Here is a 24,496-nt window from a genome sequence, read left to right on the forward strand (position 1 = left end):
GACTTTTGAAAACAAGTATTTCCTCATATCGATATGTCTAACAGGAAGAACCTCTGTCCTCACTACATACCGTGGTCACTTTCCACTCTGGGCTTTTGATCATAGCCTTGTTTCAACTGAATGACTTTACGCTTTCCTTCCCCTAGTAAGTTCGTAACTGTCACAGCTCCAGTGAGGCTCTTGAAACTGCTCCTGCATACCTCCATTTTTTTAAAATGAAAACATGGGTTCCTGTTGAGGATACTCTTGGGAAGAGCCTATAAGGAAGTCAGCCTGAAATAGAACATCAAGTGGTTGTTTTTGTAAAACAAGGAGCATATATGCATCCTTATGGTTCAGTGAAGCTTCCAAGGTACCTGGAGAGTGAGAAATGTGTTTTACTCACGAAGCATGTTCTCAGAATCTCAAATTCTGGACATACTCTTGTGTTGGCAGGGAAACGGAAAGAAAACCATGTAGCATACAAAAGGAATAAACTCCAAAACTACAATTTCTTCCAGTAATGCATTTTGAGTCATCTAACAACCACGAGCTGGCTGCAGATGATTTCATATGAAAAGTAGAAACGACAAAGGCATATTGTCAGTGCCAGGGAACAGGAGAAAAAGCTCTCCCTCATGTCTTCCACGGTCCAAAGGCATCTTTATTTGCCTAAAGCTATCCTTTACCCCTTAACAGCCCAAAGCCATCCTATGATCTCTGTTCGTTTCCAAGGCAAACCATTCAATAATCACAGTAATTCAAGCCTATGCTCCAACCAGTAAAACTGAAGAAGCTGAAGTTGAACGGTTCTATGAAGACCTACAAGACCTTTTAGAACTAACACCCCCAAAAAGATGTCCTTTTCAGTATAGGGGACTGGAATGCAAAAGTAGGAAGTCAAGAAACACCTGGAGTAACAGGCAAATTTGGCCTTGGAGTACGGAATGAAGCAGGGCAAAGGCTAATAGAGTTTTGCCAAGAGAACACACTGGTCATAGCAAACACCCTCTTCCAACAACACAAGAGAAGACTCTACACATGGACATCACCAGATGGTCAACACCGAAATCAGATTGATCATATTCTTTCCAGCCAAAGATGCAGAAGCTCTATACAGTCAGTAAAAACAAGACCAGGAGCTGACTGTGGCTCAGATCATGAACTCCTTATTGCCAAATTCAGACTTAAACTGAAGAAAGTAGGGAAAAATCACTAGACCATTCAGGTATGACCTAAATCAAATCCCTTACAATTATACAGTGGAAGTGAGAAATAGATTTAAGAGACTAGATCTGATAGACAGAGAGCCTGATGAACTATGGACGGAGGTTTGTGACACTGTACAGGAGACAGGGATCAAGACCATCCCCATGGAAAAGAAATGCAAAAAGGCAAAATGGTTGTCTGAGGAGGCCTTACAAATAGCTGTGAAAAGAAGAGAAGTGAAAAGCAAAGGAAAAAAGGAAACATATACTCATTTGAATGCAGAATTCCAAAGAATAGCAAGGAGAGATAAGAAAGCCTTCCTCAGCGATCAATGCAAAGAAATAGAGAAAAACAACAGAATGGGAAAGACTAGAGATCTCTTCAAGAAAATCAGATACCAAGGGAACATTTCATGCAAAGATGGGTTCAATAAAGGACAGAAATGGTATGGACGTAACAGAAGCAGAAGATATTAAGAGGTGGCAAGAATACACAGAAGAACTGTACAAAAAGAGATCTTCACGACCCAGATAATCACGATGGTGGGATCACTCACCTAGAGCCAGACATCCTGGAATGTGAAGTCAAGTGGGCCTTAGAAAGCACCACTACGAAAAAAGCTAGTGGAGGTGATGGAATTCCAGTTGAGCTATTTCAAATCCTAAAACATGATGCTGTGAAAGTGCTGCACTCAATATGCCAGCAAATTTGGAAAACTCAGCAGTGGCCACAGGACTGGAAAAGGTCAGTTTTCATTCCAATCCCTTAAGAAAGGCAATCCCAAAGAATGCTCAAACTACCGCATAATTGTACTCATCTCACACGCTAGTAAAGTAATGCTCAAAATTCTCCAAGCCAGGCTTCAGCAATACATGAACCGTGAACTTCCAGATGTTCAAGCTGGTTTTAGAAAAGGCAGAGGAACCAGAGAGCAAATTGCCAACATCCACCGGATCATCAAAAAGCAAGAGAGTTCCGGAAAAACATCTACTTCTGCTTTATTGACTATGCCAAAGCCTTTGACTGTGTGGCTCACAATAAACTGTGGAAAATTCTGAAAGAGATGGGAATACCAGACCATCTGACCTGCCTCTTGAGAAACCCATATGCAGGTCAGGAAGCAAGAGTTAGGACTGGACATGGAACAACAGAATGGTTCCAAATAGGAAAACGAGTACATCAAGACTGTATATTGTCACCCTGCTTATTTAACTTATATGCAGAGTACATCATGAGAAACGCTGGGCTGGATGAAGCACAAGCTGGAATCAAGATTGCTGGGAGAAACATCAATAACCTCAGATATGCAGATGACACCACCCTTATGGCAGAAAGTGAAGAAGAACTAAAGAGCCTCTTGATGAAAGTGAAAGAGGAGAGTGAAAAAGTTGGCTTAAAACTCAATATTCAAAAACTAAGATCATGGTAACCAGTGGATCCCATCACTTCATGGGAAATAGATGGGCAAACAGTGGAAACAGTGTTAGATTTTATTTTGGGGAGCTCCAAAATCACTGCAGATGGTGACTGCAGCCATGAAATTAAAAGACGCTTACTCCTTGGAAGGAAAGTTATGACCAACCTAGATAGCATATTAAAAAGCAGAGACATTACTTTGCCAACAAAGGTCTGTCTAGTCAAGGCTATGGTTTTTCCAGTGGTCATGTATGGATGTGAGAGTTGGACTGTGAAGAAAGCTGAGCGCCGAAAAATTGATGCTTTTGAACTGTGGTGTTGGAGAAGACTCTTGAGAGTCCCTTGGACTGCAAGCAGATCCAACCAGTCCATCCTAAAGGAGATCAGTCCTGGGAGTTCATTGGAAGGACTGATGCTGAAGCTGAAACTCCAATACTTTGGCCACCTCGTGTGAAGAGTTGATTCACTGGAAAAGACCCTGATGCTGGGAGGCATTGGGGGCAGGAGGAGAAGGGGACGACAGAGGATGAGATGGTTGGATGGCATCACCAACTCGATGGGCATGAGTTTGGGCAAACTCTGGGAGTTGGTGATGGACAGGGAGGCCTGGCGTGCTGCGATTCATGGGGTTGCAAAGAGTCAGACATGACTGAACGACTGAACTAACTAACTATAAAAATATAGAAATGAAAATAAATATGCCAAATAAAGCAAAAGATACCGATTAATTCTTTGCTTTTAAAAATGAGAATGCATTTCAACTTTGAGGTAACTGTTGTTCATGATCTAAGGAAAGCTCACAGACAGAAATCTCTACTGGAAAACTAAAACTGCTGCAATAAAATTATATATATATGTTAAATTCCCCCAACTACTGAAGAGTCTGCATGAAGGATTTACATTTCATATAATAACACACCTAAAGAAGAATCTATTAGCCTTATTCTAGAGTTTTTCCAAGAACAGATACCATTTTTAATGAACTTTATTGTCCCATTAGCTGTTTTTATAACCCATGTAAACCTCTAAAAATGTTTTCCAAAACAACTCAAGCATAAGAGAAAAGAGTAGGATAGCTTTCCTAAGCACTGTCAGAACTCCCTTCTTCTCCTTGGAGCTAAGAGCATGAGTGTTGTGTAAGCTTGAGGTCTTGTGTTCTCCAAGCCTAACAAATCCAACCAGGAAGAAATTTCTGAGAGTGAAAAACAGTCTTTTAATAAAGGATAATACTGCCTTTCTTCTGATTGAGGGGGCTTTCATATTCCAGGTCCTCCAGTCCCAAGTGTTACTTTTTGGCTGATTGGTCTGAGACGTGGAACTTCACTAACCTCAGGCCTGGGTTTCCTCCTCAGTTGGATAACCACACAAAGGTTCTCAACCACACAGCGTGACTGGGAGATTCAATTAGATCACATAAGTGATGGTATCTAGTGCAGTACCTGGCATACCGCAGGTGCTCAAGTAAATGCTGAGATGATCTAAAATCAAATGTGATGATGGATGTAAGACAGTATTGTTAATTCTAAGCTAGTCAGCAATGATACGATTTAGCCACTATCAAGTCATCATACTGAATTTCCTTTACATTGATGGCATTCTGACCTACCATATCACCATCTGCAAACGTATTCTATTTCCCCTACTCAATCATACATCTCTGGGGCTGAGGCACAAGATTTGGCTAGTGTGGCAGTCACTGCCTTGGGTGCAATTATGGGTAAGAGTGATCGGGACGTTATTATTTTCCTCAAGATCATGGGGGCATTCAAAGAAATCCTGCTTATTGGATTCTAAGTCAAGGATTCCAGCTTCCTCCCTCTTCTGACTAACCTCAATCTTTAGCATGTAAATGATCCAGGACAGCTTGCTGGCCAAGCTTGATGTTTTCTACAGATGTCTAATTTTAATCAGAAAATGAGACTTGCTGCTGCTGCTTCTAATCACGCATTCATTCAGTCATTCATTCGGCTGCTACTGAGTCTTCATCTATGAACTGTTCTATTACTGTGGAAATGGTAGTCAATAAGATAAAGTCTCTGATCCCAAGAAAATTTTAAAACTTACAAAACTGACACAAATAAACAGAAAACTACACGATGTGCCAGGCTGTGATGTGTGTGATGGAACGCCATGAAGTCGTGCAAGGTGAACAAGAGTGATGCTATTAGTGTACAGTGCTATTTTAGGCCAATGGTCAGAGAAGTCCTGTCTGATAAAGTGATGTTGGAGGAGAGACATGCAGAAAGTGAGGGAAGAAGCTCTGCAGATATCAGGGGGAAGAGCAAATCAGGGGGAGGGAACTCCAAGTGAAAAGGCCTTGAAATGGGAGCACGCCTGGCATGTTTGAAGAACAGCAAGAAGGTCAGTATATCTGGACACAGTGAGCATCACGGAGAGTAGTGTGAGGGCTGACAGGAGACCAGACACATGAAGACTTGGAAAGGAATTATGTTTCTATTTCATCAGAGATGGGAAGTAGGGAAGGGTTTTAGCAAAGGAGTGAACAGAGCTGAGAAGCACTGAAGGATCAGTCCATGTGCTATGGCAGTCAGGAACAGGCAGGGACAGGGGAAAGGCAGAAGCGGAGAACCCTTAGAGACTCCTGTGATTTGCCAAGTGGGCAATGTTGGAAGCAGGATGGCTGTAGTGATGGTGATGAGGAGAGGCTGGAATTTGGGTATACTGTAAGGTAGAGCTATAAGGATTTGCTGATGGAGCAGATAAAGAGAGTGAGAGAAAGGCAGAAAGGAAGGATGGTTCCAGTAGCTTTCCCTGAGCAACTGCAAGAAGAGAGTTGCCCTTTATTGAGATGGGGATGAGTGTGGAGAGAGCATGCACCAGACACATTCAGTTTGAGATGCCCATTAAACACCCACATGGGCATGTCAGCTTGGCAGTAAGATGATTGAGTCTGGAATTCAGGAGAGAAGTCAGCCAGACTTCTCTATATGTGATGGCTGTCAGTGTTCAGATGATATCCCAAGCAATGGAACAAGGTGACACTGCCAAGGGCATGAGTACAGCTAGAGAAGGGAAGAGATCTGAGGACCCAGTGAGGACTGAGCCCCAAGGTGCCCTCTGTGTAGATGATGATGAGATGAGGAGAATTCAGGAAAGAAGTGAGAGAAATACTGGCCAGTGTGGTAGGGGTAACACCAAGAGAGTGTTTCCCTGAAAACCAAGAGAAGATTGTGTTTCTAGAGGACTTCTACTCTACAAATGGTACAGTGCAGGGCCCTGTAGGGCTCTTGGGCACAAGGCCTTTGTATCCCCCATTGCTTTGATGACAGGAAACAGCCTTCTGTCAGCCTCCATGACCTTCCCTAAGTTCCAATGGACAGATTTGAACAGTTGCTTATTAGGGAAGGGTGGGAATGAGAAACCAAGGAAAAACAGTCAAGAGCAGCCTTGGGGCAAGGTCCTGTCTCCCCATCAAAGGATACACACAACAGTATCTTCGAGCTATTCTGCAGATATTGAAGCCCTCTCGAGGTGGGAGAGTTAATGATTAATGATGGCTTATTGCCTATAGCATGTAGACACCAGATGAGTTGGACCTGAAGGTCAGTGATGTGGACTCCTACTTACCTCACCATCAACCCACCAGAAGAATGCCCGTGAGCTGATCATGCCCTTTTTGAACAATTACTACAAAACTTGTCACTGTCTTCCCCAAGTTAGGACACTTGGTTTTGAGGGCATTAGATCACTGTGTTCCCCTTTGCCTGCCAAAGCAATAAAGCGACTCTTTTCTACTTCACTCAAAACTCTGTCTTTGAGATTTGATTTGGCATCAGTGTACAGGGAAGCTGAGCTATCAGCATCACAAACTCAGGGAATCTACAAATTCTCTTGGCCCTACCTTCAACACATATCCAAAATGTAACCCATTACCACCACCTTCAACTCTCCAGTGCACTGCAAATTACCATCACCCCCTTCTAGACAACTTCAAAAGTTTTTAACTGGTCTCTTCTCACACAAGAGCCTATTTTCCACCCAGCAGACAGTTATTCTTTTAAAAAGTATGTCAGAACATATGCATTATCTTTTTGTTTGTGTTTTTTAACTTTTTATTTTGTATTGGGGTATAGCAGATTAACAATGCTGTGATAGTTTCAGGTGAAGAGGAAAGGATTCAGTGGTACATATACATGTATCCACTCACCCTCAAACTCCCCTCCCATCCAGGCTGCCACATAACATTGAGCAGAGTTCCACGTGCTATATAGCAGGTCCTTGTTGGTTACCTATTTTAAATACAGTAGTGTGTACATGTCCATATCAAACTCCCTAACTATCCCTTCCCCCCCAACTTTTCCCCTGCCAACTATAAGTTCCTTTACAAAGTCTGTGAGTCTGTTTCTGCTTTGTAAGTTCACTTGTATCATTTTAGATTCCACATAAAAGGGATGTCGTATGATATTTCTCCTTCTCTGACTGATTTACTTCTCTCAGTTCAGTTCAGTTCAGTCCCTCAGTTGTGTCTGACTTTTTGTGACCCCATGGACTACAGAACGCGAAGCTTCCCTGTCCATCATGACTCTTTCTAGGTCCACAGCCTGAGGGCCCCGTGTTGATCATTTGATTTGACAATGGATAGTTGTTTATCCACTGACATCCTGAAGCTGGCAGTTTGGGTGGATGCATGGGGGTAAAAGCTTATTCCAGTGGTCAAAATACAAAAGATGGGCCCAAAACCATTTGTGAAGGTGTTCATCCTCTTTAGTATTCAGAGAAATGCAGACTATCTAGCCGCAGGGAGATATCACTATACACTCACAAGACTGATTACAGAAGAAGGAAAATTCCAAGTATTACTGTAGGACAGTGGAAACTCTCATCAACTGCTTTACAAATGTAAACTGGCATGCCACTTTGAAATAGCATATACTGAATACCCTGACATCTGCATCCTCTTACTAGATAATAATGGACACAGAAGCACACTTCACAGTATTCCAAAAGAACTCCACATTGTATTCACAGATAATACAATGGACGTTAAATTGTGACAGATCCACACAGAGAAATACAGGAGTACAGCAACGGAAAGGAATGAACCACAGTGGCACACAAAAGTACTAAGTAAACTGAAATACTACTGTGGAACTAAAGAGGCTTTACATTAACACTGCATTCATCCGGCTTCATATCAAGTGAAGAGGGAAAATGGGAAGCACTTCCCAAAGGTCAAAATAAGGGTCTACAGAAGCTTCCTCCTCCATAAAAGCAGTGGTAACACTGGCAAAAACAGTCAACATCAACTTTTTTGCAAGTGTGGAAACTGTCTAAGTCATAGAACAACAAAATAGCTGAATCTTGGTGAGAGCCGCAAGGTGTGTGAACTTTTAACTACCCTACTCCCAGAGTCTTCTCCTCAGGTCCCCACGAGTCATCTCAAGTACAACTCAACTGCATCATCTCAACTACAATGGCTGTGAAAACAGGCAGCCTGGTAGAATGGACACAACAGTTTGGAGCTCCCTCAAAAGCCTACCCATAGCATCACTACTAAGCTGCGTGTCTGGCAGGTCCCTGGAGAATCCCCATTCAGGAAACTTGTATTCCTGTAAACCTCACAGGAGAAAGCCTAAGGCAAAAGTTTCACAGCATTGGATTTGGCAAAGGTTTCTCAGCTATGACACCAAAAACACAGGCAACTGAAGAAAAACAGACAAAATGGACTTTAGGAAAATATTTAAATTTTGTGCATCCAAAATTACTATATATTCACAGAGTGAAAAGGCCACCCACAGAATGAGAGAGATAGTTGCGAATCATATTATCTGATAAGAAACTACTATCTAAAATATATAGCAAAAACTCCTAAAACTCAACAACAAAAAACCAAACAGCCTGATTCAAAACATGGGCAAAGGACTCAAATGGAAATTTCTCCAAAGAAGATACACAAATGACCTTTTGCATATGAAAAGATGCTCAGTGTCACTCATCCTTAGGGAAATGTCAATCTAAACTACAGTGAGATACCACCTCATATCCATTACCATGACCACTACAAAAACAAAAGAAAGCAGAAAAGAACAAGTGTTGGAGAGGAGGTGGAGAAAACTGGAACACTTGGGCCCTACTGGTGGGAAGGTAAAATGCTGGAACTGCTGTGGAATGGTACGGTAGCTCCTGAAAGATATTAAAAATAGAATGACCATGTGATCCAGCAAGTTCACTTCTAGGTATAAGCCCAGAAGAATGGAAAGCAGGATTCCAAAGAGAGATTTATATGTCCATACATGTAATGTTCAAAGCAGCATTATTCACAACAGCTAAAAGGTGGAAGCAACCTGAGTGCCCACGGAGGGGTGACTGGAGAAGCAAAAGGTGGGCTATACATACAATGGAATATTATTCACCCATAAAAAGAGAGGAAATTCTGTAAACTGCCACAACATGGATGGATCTTGAGGATATTATGCTAAGTCAAATAAGGTGGTTTACAAAAAGATAAACACTGTATGATCCCACTTAAATGATCTACTTGAGTAGTAAAATCATACAGAGAGAAAGTAGGATAGTAGTTACTAGGGGCTGAGGGAGAGCAGACAATGGGGATTTTTATACTTAATGAGTATAGGCTTTCATTTTTACACAATAAAAAGAGTTCTGGAGATGGACAGTGATAATGGTAGCACAACAGTTAACAGTACTTAATACCATTGAAGTGTATACTTAAAAATGATTAAGATGATATATTTTATGTTCTGAATGTTTTAACAGAATAAAAAAATCAGAAGGAAAGGTGAAATAATTTTCTACTCTAAGAGATAACCATTGAGAAAATGAAAAAGCCCACAGAATGGGACAAAATATTTACAACTTATATACTTAATGGGAGACTAACCCCAAGAAATATTAAGAACTCTTACAACTCAAAAAGAAAAAGACACCCTGTTTAAAAAAGGCAAATGATGTGAATAGACACTTATCCAATGAATATATAAAAGAGTAATAAGAATAGGAAAAACTGCAACAGCACTAATTATTAAGGAACTGCAAATCACAACTGCAATAAGATACCCCCTTACTTCCACTAGGATCACTGCAATCAAAAAGGCAAATAACAAATTCCAGTGATGATGTGGAAAAACAGGTGAAATAAGCCAGTCACAGAAGACTACAACTACAATACAGGATTCCATTGCTATGGACTATCCAGAATAGACAAAAATCATAGAGACAGGAAAAGGAGCAGTGGAAACCAGGGCCGGAAGGAGCTGAGAATGGAGCGTGACGATGAATGAAAAGGGGAGTTGGGCATGAGGAAAATGTTCTAAAATTGCTTGGAACGACAACTGCATAACTTTCTGAACACACTACACACACCGCTCAAAACTACACTTTGAAGGATGAGTGTTCTGGTGTATGACTTTACATCTCAATAAAGCTATTATTAAAAGATAACTAAACTAAAATAACATAATTTTGGGAAGCACACATTTAGAAAGCAAAAACAATCAAGAAGGTGAAGAAGTAGTTACCATAAGGACAAGATAATGATCTCACTGAAGCAGGAGGGCATGTGATTGGCAATGGCACATAGATGACTTCTATGAAGCTAAAACTTAGATTACCTCACAGGAGTTGTACTTACACAGCTATTTCTCTCTCCCCTTCTCCCTCCTTTCCTGTTTATCTTTTTCAGTAAAATACACACAACATTAAACAACTATCTTAACCATTTTTAAGTGTACAGTTCATTGGCATTAAGTTCATTCATACTGTTGTGCAACCATCATCAATATCCACTTTCAGAACTTCTCATCACCCCAAACTGAAAGTCTGCGCCCATCAGACAAGAACTCCCCATTCTGCTATTACCCCACCCCAGGTAACATCTATTCTGCATGTCTCTATGAATTTGCGTATTTGTGGAATCTCATATACATGAGATCACATGATATTTGTCCTTTTGTGTCTGGCTTAACTGTTTTCATTCTACTAATTCACTGAAAAGCACATTTATGTTTTATGCATATTTTGTGACAGTGTTAGGAATCAAAATAAAAAACTTAAGAAAATAAAGGAGTGATACAAATTGGAACAGAATGTCTGTACACTCTTTCAAAGAATTTCATTGTAAAACAAAGAAAAGGATAATAAACTAGATGGTGACTGGAAGGTGATGTGGGCTGAGAGGGATGGTTTTATAAAGGTGAGAAAATTACAGCAAATAATAAGACTGGATCCAGCAGACAAACACATGCTGAAGATGTAAAAGAGAGAAGGGAGAAATGCAAGAGTGTAGTCCATGAGAAATTAAAAGGGAAAGACACTCCACACACAAGTAAAAGGATTGGTCTTAGACTGGAGCAAGGACAATTTATTCACGACAGTGGGGGGAACATTCAGATACAGCTAGTGGACTCAGCTAGTGTCTATATGTGGAGGTAGTCTTTTTTTTTTTTTGAAAAACAAGAGCTCAGTTTTTTATTTCATAAAAATATGGAACGCTTCACGAATTTGCGTGTCATCCCTGCGCAGGGGCCATGCTAATCTTCTCTGTATCGTTCCAATTTTAGTATATGTGCTGCCGAAGTGAGCACGGAGGTAGTCTTGATTGCTTCTATTAATATTTTTCTCAGTGAAATATGAGGCCAGAAGAAATTAGGAGAGTGAACTGAACAGCAAAATGTAGAAAGAAGTACATTTTGAGATCATGTCTGTGGCGGCACGGTTTTCGTGGGTTTTTCTGAAGACATTTACAGATATTCAGGGCAGGCACGAAGCCAAGTAGAAACACAGAAGATACAGCAAATGAGACACTGCAGCAACCACACCTGGGAGCTATTTATTCATTCAATGATTCTTGTTCGTCTACTCTTGAACAAGCACTCTTCTAGACCTGGGAGAGGGTATAAGGAGGAACAAACAGAAGTGGCCACCGAACACACGGAAGTCATATACAACAAACACAGGGGAGACTTCAGGATTCCTAGTCTTCAACAAGCATGGTCTTAAGATGCTGCTATGCCAGGACCAGCCCAGGTAATAGGTCTGGAGATACTTACCAACCAAGGTGCCCATGATAACTGCACACAGGGGAGACTGCTCTGTTGGCATCTCCCATACACACTTTTAGTGTTATAAATACACACCGTGTCATAAACAGAACTTGAGAAACTGAATTCTGATGATGTTTTTAAAAAGTAGGGAATGTCATCTGTCCCACGGGTGACCAGCACACCCGGGTTTATCTATCTGGGGGCACAAGGCAGGTACCACACTGGCTTTATCTGACAGATTGGTCTGTTGTGCATTGCATCTATAATGCCATGTTACATCTAGTTACAATGTCCATGTGATACAGAACAAGAGTTTTAGAAGAGAGGAAATGGGCAATGGAGTGTGCCCACTGAAGACCTCCAAGCCTCCTGGTCTAGAACATTAGGAGTCAGCTGAGCAACGGACGATAGGAGGAGTGGGGGAGGGGTGTTCCTTGCGGTACAGTTGAGGAAGGCATGGAGGTTTTGTTTCCTTTCTCAAGGTACAGCCTTGCACTTTAAGAGTTTGCAGTCCCACTTCATGATTACAGCGCTTCCTAATGTCAGGAAGACCTTAACTACTAGAGTTGAGGGTGTGGAGGGGAGTCACAGAGAAAAGACACTATCTGAAGCATAACAGAAAGACCCGAAAGCCTAGGAAGGACACAGCCAGAGGCTGACCTCTGAGAGGCAGGCAAGAGCCACCCTTTGTGCAGCCAGCACAGATCTGAAGTGAGTACCTGTGACAGACAGTCTGTGTGTCAGGGAGAGCAGCTGCTGCTGCTGGACACAAGCCCTGCATCATCAACCGACTCTCCAGGGCCACGTCAGTGGCAGCGTCTGTGAGAGACTCTGCCTCTATACTGCCTTCTCTACTGAAAAGGCAGGTGGCTATGTCTGAGGCTATCCGAGTGCTTCACACTTGGGCGCCTCAGATGAAGGGCTTGAGGCGGGCCCTGGTGCGAGGACTTTCACGTGCCAGGTTGGGGATCCTGTTGTTCTTGGCACTGATTTCTCTGCCAAGCCTGTACTGTGACCTGGGCTCACTATATCACTCTTCCTATGAAATAGTCATTCCCAAGAGTCTGACAGTGGAAGCAAGGGAAGACCAAGCGGAAAAGCTCTCCTATATGCTATTTATGCAGGGCCAGAGGCAGCTGATTCACCTGACAGTGAAGAGAGACTATTTTGTGGATAACTTCCCGGTCTTCAGCTACCACAATGGCATCCTGGGGCGAGAGATGCCTCTCATCTCGCAGGACTGTCACTACGAAGGCTACATAGAAGGAGTCCCAGGTTCTTTTGTTTCTGTCAACACCTGTTCAGGCCTCAGAGGCCTCCTGATTAAGGAGGACAAATCCTATGGTGTTGAGCCCATGCTCTCTTCCAAACGGTTTGAGCACGTGTTGTATGCCATGGGCCACGAAGCTCAAGTCTCCTGTAGCGTCACGTCCAAGGACAGCCAAGTGGTGTCCACCAGCCAGCAACCACAGAGGGCCAGGCCTCACAGCTTGCAGGTGCCATCCGACTTGTGGTCACGTACCAAGTACGTGGAGATGTTTGTCGTGGTCAACAACCAGCAGTTCCAAATGTGGGGTGGTGACGTCAATCAGACAGTCCAGAGAGTAATGGACATCATAGCTCTGGCCAACAGCTTCACAAGGGGAATAAACACAGAGGTGGTGCTGGCTGGAATGGAGATTTGGACTGAGGGGGACCTCACAGAGGTCCCCATGGACCTGCAAGTTGCACTCAGGAATTTCAACAGCTGGAGACAAGAGAAGCTCTTCCATCGTGTGAAGCATGATGTTGCCCACATGATCGTGGGACAGCATCCTAAAGAGGGTATGGGGCAGGCATTTCTCGGTGGTGCCTGCTCAAGTGATTTTGCAGCAGCTGTGGAATCCTTCCACCACGAGGATGTCCTCCTGTTTGCAGCACTCATGGTCCACGAGCTTGGACACAACTTGGGTATTCGGCACGACCATTCGGCCTGCATTTGTAAAGATAGGCCCTTCTGCCTCATGCGTGAAAACATCACTAAAGAAAGTGGCTTCAGCAACTGCAGCTCTGACTCCTTCCACCAGTTCCTCTGGGAACACAAGGGGGCCTGCCTGTTTAACAAGCCTGGGCACAAAGGCCGCTTACGGAGGGATTCGAACTGTGGAGATGGCATTGTAGAAGGAGATGAGCAGTGTGACTGTGGTAGTGCATGTGACGTGGACAAATGCTGTGACACATCATGTAAACTGAAGCCGACTGCACTGTGTTATCCTGGACCCTGCTGTAATGCTACATGCCAATATGAACAAACTGGACACAGTTGCCGTCCTGCTTCAGGAGAATGTGACCTTCCAGAATTTTGTCTTGGTACCTCTGGGGAGTGTCCCCCAGACACCTACAAGCTCGATGGTTCACTATGTAAGGGTGCTTACTACTGTGTTCAGGGTCAATGCAGGTCTGCTGATGCTCAGTGTTCTGAAATGTATGGGTATCCGGCAAAAGCTGCTTCAGAAGACTGTTTTCGGTCATTTAATGGAAAAGGGAACAGATTTGGAAACTGTGGTATTCCCAGTGCCGGTGGCTCAGCATATACTAGATGTGAAAATGAGAATATATTTTGTGGGAAAATGATATGTACAAATGTTCAAAGGGTACCAGAGACTGAAGTCAATTATACATTGCTTCAGACCCCTTATGCAGATGACTATTGCTGGTCCATGGATCTGTATGGTGTTCAGGATGTCCCAGATTCTGGAGATACAAAGAAGGGCAGTCTTTGTGGCTCACGGAAAGTCTGCATGAACTTCACTTGCTCAGATGTCAGTGTTCTTGGGTACGACTGTGATATAAAGGTAAAGTGTAACCAGAAAGGAGTTTGCAACAATAAAAAGAACTGCCATTGCGATGATGGTTTTTCCCCTCCTGACTGCAAAAACCCAGGAAGTGGTGGTAGTGTGGACAGTGGCACCCCTAGTTCGGTTAATAGCGGAACGGAGTCTGAAGGTGGCGGAAATGCTACCGCTCCCTCAGCCACTAATTCTATCGTAGGCACGTTAACCTCATTAATTGCATTATTTTTGATCTTATTATTACTACTTATAATTCTTTGTGCCTGCATGTGTCGTAAAAAGGACAAAGGAGAAGCTGCTGAACCAAAAGAGGAACCAGCTGTCCCAGCAGCGGCTCCCGCGGCAGAGGCTCCCGCGGCAGCAGCTGTCCCGGAAGAGGCACCTCCAGAAGGGGAGGCCGAGGAGGAAGAGGAGGAAGAGGAGGAAGAAGAGGAAGAGGAAGAATCAGAGCCATAAGACAAGCAATGGGAGAAAGAAGCCTAATACATCAAACACCTCAAGCACTGAGTGGGAACGACAGGCTCACTGAAGCAAAGGTGAAGTGGGAATTGATAACTCCAGTGGCTCTGACTATGATTATATACTCTATAAAAATATACTATTGTAGGAGGAGGGATTCTATCACTTTTGTCACTCACTTTAGTCATTAAGGTTTTATGGTTTTAATTATACATTAAATACTTACAGCTTTTCCACATTTAAATTTGAACTCTTCACATGCGTCTATTGACATCAACATCCTTGTCTTGGGCTAATTTTTCCAGGTACCAGAATCTTTTTCAGGAAATTCCATCTTTCATCTAAGTTGTTTGATGTATACCACTATTTGTACCTGCATTTACTATTATCACTTGGATTTTCAAGCAACAGCTACCTACTATGTAAGAACAACTGTTTATGTGACTCATTGTTCTAATATGGCCTTTTATAAATGTGCATTCAAGAAATGAGTTTTTTAAAGCAAAAAATAAAACCCTATTCAGATTAGATATCTCTTCAGATTCAATGTGGTATAATTATTGAGTCTGTTTTCTTCTGGGACTCTGTGGGGTGGATTATATCCAGTAAGTCAGAAGACCCCAATTGCCCCAGGGTCAAGGGGCTAGTGTTTCAGTCCTTTTTCAATTCTGGCAGATGGTGAGTGTGCTCAGTCGTGTCCAACTCTTTGTGACCTCATGCACTGTAACCCACCATGCCCCTCTATCCATGGAATTCTCCAGGCAAGAATACTGGAGTAGGTTGCCATTTCCTACTCCAGGGGATCTTCCCCACCCAGGAATCAAATCCAAGTCTCCTCTGTCTCCTGCATTGGCAGGTGGATTCTTTTTTTTTTTTTTTCATTTATTTTTATTAGTTGGAGGCTAATTACTTCACAACATTGCAGTGGGTTTTGTCATACATTGACATGAATCAGCCATGGAGTTACTGGCAGGTGGATTCTTTACCACTGCACCACCAGGAAAGCTGTTTTAACATTGATATATTACATATTCAATTCATTATTTCCCAGGGTCTCCAGGTCCTTGCTATAGACATACTCCCCTTCTTTTGTTGTTTCCATTTTTTATTCCTTTTCTTTAACTCTTTATTACAAGGATCATTCTTGTAGAAGTATATGTGGACTTAAAGTGAAAAAATCAAATGTATCCAAGAATAAAAAACACAGTTTTTTTTTTCAATCCAGTTTTCATTTTTAGTTTTTTTAATTTTTTGAATGCACTTAGCAGCATACGGGATTTTAGTTCCCTGACCACTGACTGAATGCTTGAACCCACGTCCCTTGCATTTGAAGTACCAATTCTTAGTCACTGAATCACCAGGGAAGTCCCTAGCCATACTCCCTTTTTAACAAAAACATCTCTTTTTCTCCTTGCTATTGTTCAGTCAATCAGCCATGTCTGACTCTGTATGACCCCATAGGCTGCAGCACGCCAGGCTTCCCTGTCCTTCACCATCTCCTGGAGTTAGCTCAAACTCATGTCCACTGAGCTGGTGATGCCATCCAACCATCTCATCCGCTGTCCCCTTCTCCTGCCTTCAATCTTTCCCAGCATCAGGGTGTTTTCCAATGAGTCAGTTCTTCACATCAAGTGGCCAAAGCACTGGAACTTCAGCTTCAGCATCAGTCCTTGCAGTGAATATTCAGGGTTGATTTCCTTTAGGATTGAGTGGTTTGATTTCCTTGCACTTCAAGGGACTCTGAAGAGCCTTCTCCAGCACCACAGTTCAGTTCTTCGATGCTCAGCCTTTTTTATTGTCCAGCTCTCACATCTGTACATGACTACTGCAAAACCCACAGCTTTGACTATGTGGACCTTTGAGGGCAAAGTAATGTCTCTGCTTTTTAATATGCTGTCTAGGTTTGTCACTGCTTTCCTTCCAAGGAGCCAGTGTCTTTTAATTTCATGACTGCAGTCACCATCTGCAGTGATTTTGGAGCCCAAGAAAATAAAGCTTGTCATGGTTTCCATTGTTCCCTCATCTATTTGCCATGAAGTGATGGAACTGGATGCATGATCTTTTTTTTGATTTTCATTTTTTTTTTTGAATGTTGAGTTTTAAGCCAGCTTTTCACTCTCTTCTTTCACCTTCAAGAGGCTCTTTAATTCCTCTTCACTTTCTGCCATAAGGGTGGTGTCATCTGCATATCTGAGGTTATTGATATATTTCCTGGCAATCTTGATTTCAACTTGTGTTTCTACCAGCTCGGCATTTCATGTGATGTACTCTGCATATAAGTTAAACAAGCAGGGTGACAATACATAGCCCTGACATACTCTTTTCCAATTTTGAACCAGTTCATTATCCCACCTCTGGTTCTAACTGTTGCTACTTGACCTGCATACAGGTTTCACAGGAGGCTGGTAAGGTGGTCTAGTATTCCCATCTCTTTAAGAATTTTTCAGTGTTTGTTGTGATCTACGCGGTCAAAGGCTTTAGCATAGTCAATGACGCAGAAGTAGATTCTGTTTTGGAATTCTCTAGCTTTTTCTACACTCCAACGGATGTTGGCAATTTGATCTCTGGTTCCTCTGCCTTTTCTGAATCTAGTTTGTACACCTGGAAGCTCTTGGTTCACGTTCTGTTGAAGCTTAGCTTGAAGGATTTTGAGCATTACTTTACTAGCATGTGAAATGAGTGCATTTGTGTGGTAGTTTGAACATTCTTTGACATCACCTTTGGGATTGGAATGAAAATTGACCTTTTCCAGTTCTGCGGCCACTGCTGAGTTTGCCAAATTTGCTGGCATATTGAGGGCAGCACTTTCACAGCATCATCTTTTAGGGTCTGAAGTGGCTCAGCTGGAATTCCATTACCTCCACTGGCTTTGTTCGCCGTAACGCTTCCTGAGGCCCACTTGACTTCACACTCCAGGATGTCTGGCTCTAGGTGAGTGATCACACTATTGAGGTCATCTGGGATATTAAGATCTCTTTTTGTATAGTTCTGTGTATTCTTGACACCGCTTCTTAATATCTTCTGCTTCTGTTAGATCCATAACGTTTCTGTCCTTTATTGTGCCCATCTTGCATGAAATGTTCCCTTGGCATCTCTAATTTTCTTGAAGAGATCTCTAGTCTTTCCCATTCTATTGTTTTCCTCTCTTTGCATTGATCACTGAGGAAAGCTTTCTTATCTATCCTTGCTGTTCTCTGGAACTCTGCATTCAGATGGGTATACCTTTCCTTTTCTCCTTTCCCTTTAGCTTCTCTTCTTTTCTCAGCTATTTGTAAGGCCTCCTCAGGCAACCATTTTGCCTTTTTGCATTTCTTTTTCTTGGGGATGGTCTTGATCACTGCCTCCTGTACAATGTCATGAAGCTCCGTCCATAGTTCTTCAGGTACTCTATCAGATCTAATCCCTTGAATCTATTTGTCACTTCCACTGTATAGTTGTAAGGGATTTGATTTAGGTCATACCTGAATGGCCTAGTGGTTTTCCCTACATTCTTCAATTTAAGCCTGATTTTCTCAATAAGGAGTTTGTGATCTGAGCCACAGTCAGCTCCCGGTCTTGTTTTTGCAGACTGTATAGAGCTTCTCCATCATTGGCTGCAAAGAATATAATCAATCTAATTGCAATATTGACCATCTGGTGATGCCCATGTGCAGGCATCTCTTGTGTTGCTGGAAGTGGGTATTTGCTATGACCAACATGTTCTCTTGGCAAAACTCTGTTAGCCTTTGTCCTGCTTCATTTTGTACTCCAAGGCCAAACTTACCTGTTACTCCAGGTATCTCCTGACTTCCTACTTTTGCATTCCATTTCCCTATGATGAAAAGGACATCTTTTTTTGGTGTTAGTTCTTGAAGGTCTTGTAGGTCTTCATAGAACAATTTAACTTCCGCTTCTTTGGCATTAGTGCCGTTGGGGCATAGACTTGGATTACTGTGATACTGAATGGTTTGTCTTGGATATGAACTGAGATTATTCTGTTGTTTTTGAGATTGCACTCAAGGACTGCATCTCAGACTGTTTTGTTGACTATGAGGGCTACTCCATTCTTCTAAGGGATTCTTGTCCAAGTAGTTGATATAATGGTCATCTGAATTAAATTTGCCCATCTCTGTCCATTTTAGTTCACAGATTCCTATAAATGTCGATCTTCATTCTTGCCATCTCCTGTTTGACCACTTCCAATTTACCTTGATTCATGGACCTAACATTCCAGGTTGCTATGCAACACTGTTCTTTACAGCATCAGACTTTACTTTCACCACCAGACACATCCACTACTGGGCACTGTTTCCACTTTGCCTCAGGCTCTTCATTCCTTCTGGAGCTATTTCTCTGCTCTTCTCCAGTAAGCGTATTGGATATCTACCAACCTGAGGGGTTCATCTTTCAGTGTCATATTTTTTTGCCTTTTCGTACTTTTAATGGGGTTCTCAAGGCAAGAATGCTGAAGTGGTTTCTATTCCTTTCTCAAATGGATCAGATTTTGTCAGAACTCTCCACCATGACCTCTCCATCTTGGGTGGCCCTTTTCCCCCTGTATTGTGCTGTGCTTAGTCGCTCAGTCATGTCCAACTTTTTGTGACCCCGTGGACTGTAGCCCGCCGGGCTCCTCTGTCTATGGGGATTGTCCAGGCAAGAATACTCGTGTGGGTTAACATGCCCTCCTCCAGGGGATCTTCCCAATCCAGGGATCGAACCCATGTTTCCCACATTGCAGTGGATTCTTACCATCTGAGCCACCATGGAAGCCCAAGAAGACTGGAGTGGGTGGCATATCCCTTCTCCAGGGGATCTTCCCAACCCAGGAATCAAACTAGAGTCTCCTGAATTGCAGGTGGATTCTTTACCAGCAGAGCTACCAGGAAAGCCCCCCTTTTCTCCTAGAGAATGTTTAATTCCCTTCTTTTTTTTTTTAATTCCCTTCTTACTAATATTCCTTGGATGAATTTCATACCTTCAGATGTGTCATGTCTGATGAACATCATCTAGTTATAAAACTGCATTTATACTTATTTTATATAGTACAGAGGCCTCTACCACAGTGCTGAGTATATGTATTAAACTAAAATTTTATCATTTCTATTTTTCCTTTTTTCTGTATTGAAACAACTTGTTGGCTGACATCATAAGGAATCTCTCCAATTACAAGTAATAGCTTTAGACCTAGTAGATACTTCTCTGTGAAGAAAGCACAAAGCAAGTATAATATTAACATTATTCATTCTGTGCCAAGAACTGTGTTAAACACACTATATTCATTGTCTTAATTTAATCCTCCTAACCACCCTATGAAACCTCCATCTTTCATGAGGAAACAGACCAAGGTGAATTTTCTTTAGAGCTAGTAAGTAGTGGTATTTGCATATTTTCCAAAGTATGACTCAATGTACAATTTCCAATACTTCCTGAACTGTTTCCTTCAGTAAAAAGTGACAGGGAAGACCTTCAAAATGGCCTTAACTAACTTCTACTACATATGAATCCACAAATTGTGTAGTCATTATTGATGAAAATGTCTTTCTTCCTATTATATCCATTATGGTGTGGCAGATTACCATCTTATTCAATGCTGTGGGCCCAGCATATTGTACATGCTTAGTAAGTGTTTACCAACTGAATGATTTAACCTTAAAATATAGGGCCAAATTCATTCTTGGGTCAGGATGCCTCTTGCCACTCCCTAACACAACCAAAATCTTGCTCAGATTCAATACTGCTAAATTACTTATAAACAGACAAATAAGACATTAAAAGTTTATAAAACCCCACACGCCAATCAAAGATAGACTATGGTAGGGGTTGCTCAGATGCTCAGTCATGCCTGACTCTTTGTGCCTCCACGAACTGTAGCCTACCAGGCTCCTCTGTCCATAGCATTCTTCTGGCAAGAATACTGGAGTGGGTTGTCATTTCTTCCTCCAGGAGATCTTCCTGGAGTGGGCTGCCATTTCCTCCTCCAGGAGATCTTCCAAACCCAGGGATCATATTTGTATATATTGTGAAATGATCACCATAATAAATCTAGTTAACATTCATTACCACACATCATTACAAATTTTTTTTTCTTATGTTGAGAACTTTTAAGATCTACTCTTAGCAACTTTTGGAGAAGGAAATGACAACCCACTTCAGTATTCTTTCCCGGAGAATGCCATGGACAGAGGAGTCTGGTGGGCTAAAGTCCATGGGGTTGCAAGAGTCGGACATGACTTAGCAACTAAACCACTACCACTACTTGAGCAACTTTCAAATACACAATATAGTAGTATTAATCATAGTTACCATGCTGTATATTATATTCCCAGGACTTTTTAACTGGAAGTTTGCCCCTTTTGATCACCTTCATCCATTTCACCAATCCCCCCCACCCCACCCCTGGCAACCATTGATTTGTTCTCTGTATGTTCAACTTTTTGTTTCATTTCTTTTAGAAATGTTGTTGTTGTTCAGCTGCTACATCACGTCCGACTCTTTCTGATCCCATGGACTGTGGCACGCCAGGCCTCCCTGTCCCTCACCATCCCCTGGCGTTTGCTCAAGTTCATGTCTGTTGAATCGGTAATGCCATCTAACCATCTCATCCTCTGTCACCCCCTTCTCTTGCCCTCAGTCTTTCCCAGTATCAGGGTCTTTTTCAATGAGTTGGCACCTTGCATCAGGTGGCCAAAGTATTGGAGCTTAAGCTTCAGCATCAGTCCTTCCAATGAGTATTCAGGGTTGTTTTCCTTTAGGATTGACTGGTTTGGTCTCCTTGATATCCAAGGGATTCTCAAGACTCTTCTCCAGCACCACAACTGGAAAGCATCAATTGTTCAGCACTCAGCTTTCTTCATGATCCAACTTTCACATCTGTACATGACTATTGGAGAGACCATAGTACTATGTTGGACCTTTGTCAGCAAAGTGATGTCTTTGAAATGTATATAAGTGATACAATAAGGTATTTGTCTTTCTTATGTAACTTTTTAGCATAATGTCTTCAAAGTCCATCCATGTTCTCACAAACGGCAAGAGTTCCCTCTTTTTATGGTTGAGTAATATTTTTTTTGTGTGTGTGTGTGTATGTAACATTTTTTAAAATTTAGCTGTGTTGGGTCTTAGGTGCAGCACACAGGATCTAGTTCCCTCACCAGGGATTGAACCTGGGCCCCTTGCATCGGGAAAATGGAGTCTTTTTTTTTGGAAGTTGTGATGACAACTAGTATCTTAGTCACATGAAAAAGTTTATCTACTCAATGATACAGGAAGAAACAACAGGCTTGTGCCACGTGGTAGCATCTAACAGACACCAGCAGGTGTTCCTGGCTTGTTGCTGGGTAGTCACTGTTTCACATTTTAGTTCACTGTGTTTTAAAATGACACCTGTGTTTTTGCATGTATTGCTCAGGCCACAAAAAATCCCCATTAGAATGTTTGAGTTCCAAGGAGTGGTTAACTCCAAATTAGCCCACACACTGTCCTTTTACCTCTGTGGCGGGAACTAGTCTTTTAAATGTTTCAGATACTATAGATATGAGACTCATGATGTAGGGTTCCTGCTCCTTGGAGTTCACCAACGTTGGGTGTCTTCTCACTAGAGGTTTGTGGTTTCCACATCAAGTATTATAGCTACAGTTGACTGAGCATGGACCAGGTGGCAGGCACTGTTCTAAGCACTTTCATATTTTATCTCACCATTTCCACAATAGTCCTCTGAGGTACCCACTGTCACTGGCCCCACTCTCCCCATGAAGAACCTGAGGGGTTAAGCAATTTGCCTAAGGTCACATGGTAGGTGAGAAGGGTAGACAGGTGTCAGAGCAGGTCTGTCTGAAGCTAAAGTCAAGTCTTCTCAACAACTGTGTATCACAGCAGAAGGTAGAACTACTGGCTTTTGTGAGCAATGTGAGTATAACGTGGGGATGCAAATCATTGCTGTGGTGCATCTCTGGGCCCTAAGCTCTGGGTTGGACTGGTTCAGGGTCTCTGCTGGAGATTCAGGTCAGCTTTTGAAGTGAGCTTGAAAGGAACAAGGAGAGGGAGAGGGAGAGGGGGAAAGGAAAGAAAGGGAGGGAGAAATTTGCAGGCTTCATTAAGCATACTCTAGTGGCATTAAGGCATGCTCCTTTTTCTGTTTCAGCTAAATGGTGGCCCCCTTATGATGAGAGAATCCCCAGATCGCCCATTTGGAAGAAGCTGAATAGGAGAGATTAAAGAAATGATTTTATAGACCTGTTTCCTCACCACCGTGATGAGGCTTTGGATTGCAGAGGGAATGCAGAGTCTGAACCAATGGACCACCAGAGAAGTCCTGTATAACATTTTCTAATTCATTCATCCACTGATAGATGACACCTAAGTTTCTTCTATGTCTTGGCAACTGTAAATAATGCTGCAATGAACATGGTGGTGCAGATATCTTTCTTTGTTGACATTTTTGTTTCCTTTGGATAAATGTCCAGAAGTGGACTGCTGGATCATATGGTACTTTTATTTTTAACTTTTTGAGGAACCTCCATAATGCTTTCCATAGTGGCTGCACCAGTTTGCATAGCCATCAACAGTGTTCCTTTTTTTTCCAAATCCTCGCCAAAACTTATTTGTTGTCATTTTGAAAACAAGTGTGAAGTGATATCTCATTGTGGTTTTGATTTGCATTTCTGAGATTAGTGATGTTGAGCACCTTTTCATGGACCTGTTGGCCATCTTTATGTCTTCTTTGGAAAAATGTCTATTCAGATCCTCTGTCCATTTTTAAATTGGATTTTTTTTTTTTTTTTTTTGCTATTGAGTTGACAAAGTTCTTTTCATATCTTGACATTAATCCCTTATCAAATACATGATTTGTAAGTATTTTCTTCCTTTGGATAGGTTGTCTTTTCATTTTGTTGATGATTTCCTTTGCCATGCAGAAAGAAGCCTTTTAGTTTGATGTAGTTCCACCTGTTTTTGCTTTTGTTACCTTGGCTTTTGGTGTCAAATCCAAAAAACCAGTGTCAAGGAGCTGACTGTCTATGCTTTTTCTTAGGAGTTTTATGGTTTCAGATTTTATTTTCACATCTTTAATCCATTTTCAGTTAATTTTTGTGTAGGCATAAGATAATGATGCAGTTTCATTCCTTTGCATGTGGTTGTTCCATTTTCCCAACACCATTTACTGAAAGGATTGTTCTTTTCTGACTGTATATTCTTGGCTTCTTTCTTGTAAATTAATTGATTATATATGTGTGAGTTTATTTCTATTTCTTTCTATGTAAGAGCATTCTATTCTGTTCCATTGATCTATGCATCCATTTTTACGCCAGTACCATAGTTTTGATTACTACAACTTTGTAATATAGTTTGAAATCTGAGTGCATGATGCTTCCAGCTTTGTTCTTTTTTATCAAGACTGCTTTGGCTATGTGGGGTCTTTAAAGGTTTCATACATATTTTAGCATTGTTCATTCTACTTCTGTGGTAAATGTTATTGGAATTTTGATAGTGACTGCACTGAATCTACACATTTCTTTGAGTAGTAATATATAGACTTTTAACAATATTAATTCTTCCAACTCATAAGTACATTTAATAAAGGGTTAATATTTTTCCATTATTTGT

General features: G+C 41.8%; 1 protein-coding gene and 1 non-coding gene across 2 annotated transcripts; one reads left to right on the forward strand and one right to left on the reverse strand.

Moving 5' to 3' along the window:
* The first annotated feature begins 5,557 nt into the window (after window positions 1-5,557).
* On the forward strand, window positions 5,558-24,491 carry LOC133055503 (disintegrin and metalloproteinase domain-containing protein 1a-like). Its single transcript, XM_061140694.1, has 3 exons — window positions 5,558-5,747; window positions 12,372-14,994; window positions 23,037-24,491. Exons 1-2 carry the CDS (start codon window positions 5,558-5,560, stop codon window positions 14,912-14,914), a joined length of 2,733 nt encoding a protein of 910 aa, XP_060996677.1. The 3' UTR covers window positions 14,915-14,994; window positions 23,037-24,491.
* LOC133058037 (U6 spliceosomal RNA) lies at window positions 11,062-11,168 on the reverse strand. Its single transcript, XR_009693162.1, has one exon. It is a non-coding gene; the product is annotated as a U6 spliceosomal RNA (small nuclear RNA).
* Window positions 24,492-24,496: the final 5 nt, after the last annotated feature.

This window comes from Dama dama, chromosome 5 (assembly GCF_033118175.1).
Source record: "Dama dama isolate Ldn47 chromosome 5, ASM3311817v1, whole genome shotgun sequence".
NCBI lineage: Eukaryota > Metazoa > Chordata > Mammalia > Artiodactyla > Cervidae > Dama > Dama dama.

What these genes read in the sequence shown, in the direction of transcription:
- LOC133055503 (XM_061140694.1), top strand. Translation starts at nt 5,558, where the DNA reads ATGGCTGTCAGTGTTCAGATGATATCCCAAGCAATGGAACAAGGTGAC. An exon ending in GAGAAATACTGGCCAGTGTG is followed by an intron (nt 5,748 to 12,371) that starts GTAGGGGTAACA and finishes TCTGTGTGTCAG; the next exon opens with GGAGAGCAGCTGCTGCTGCT.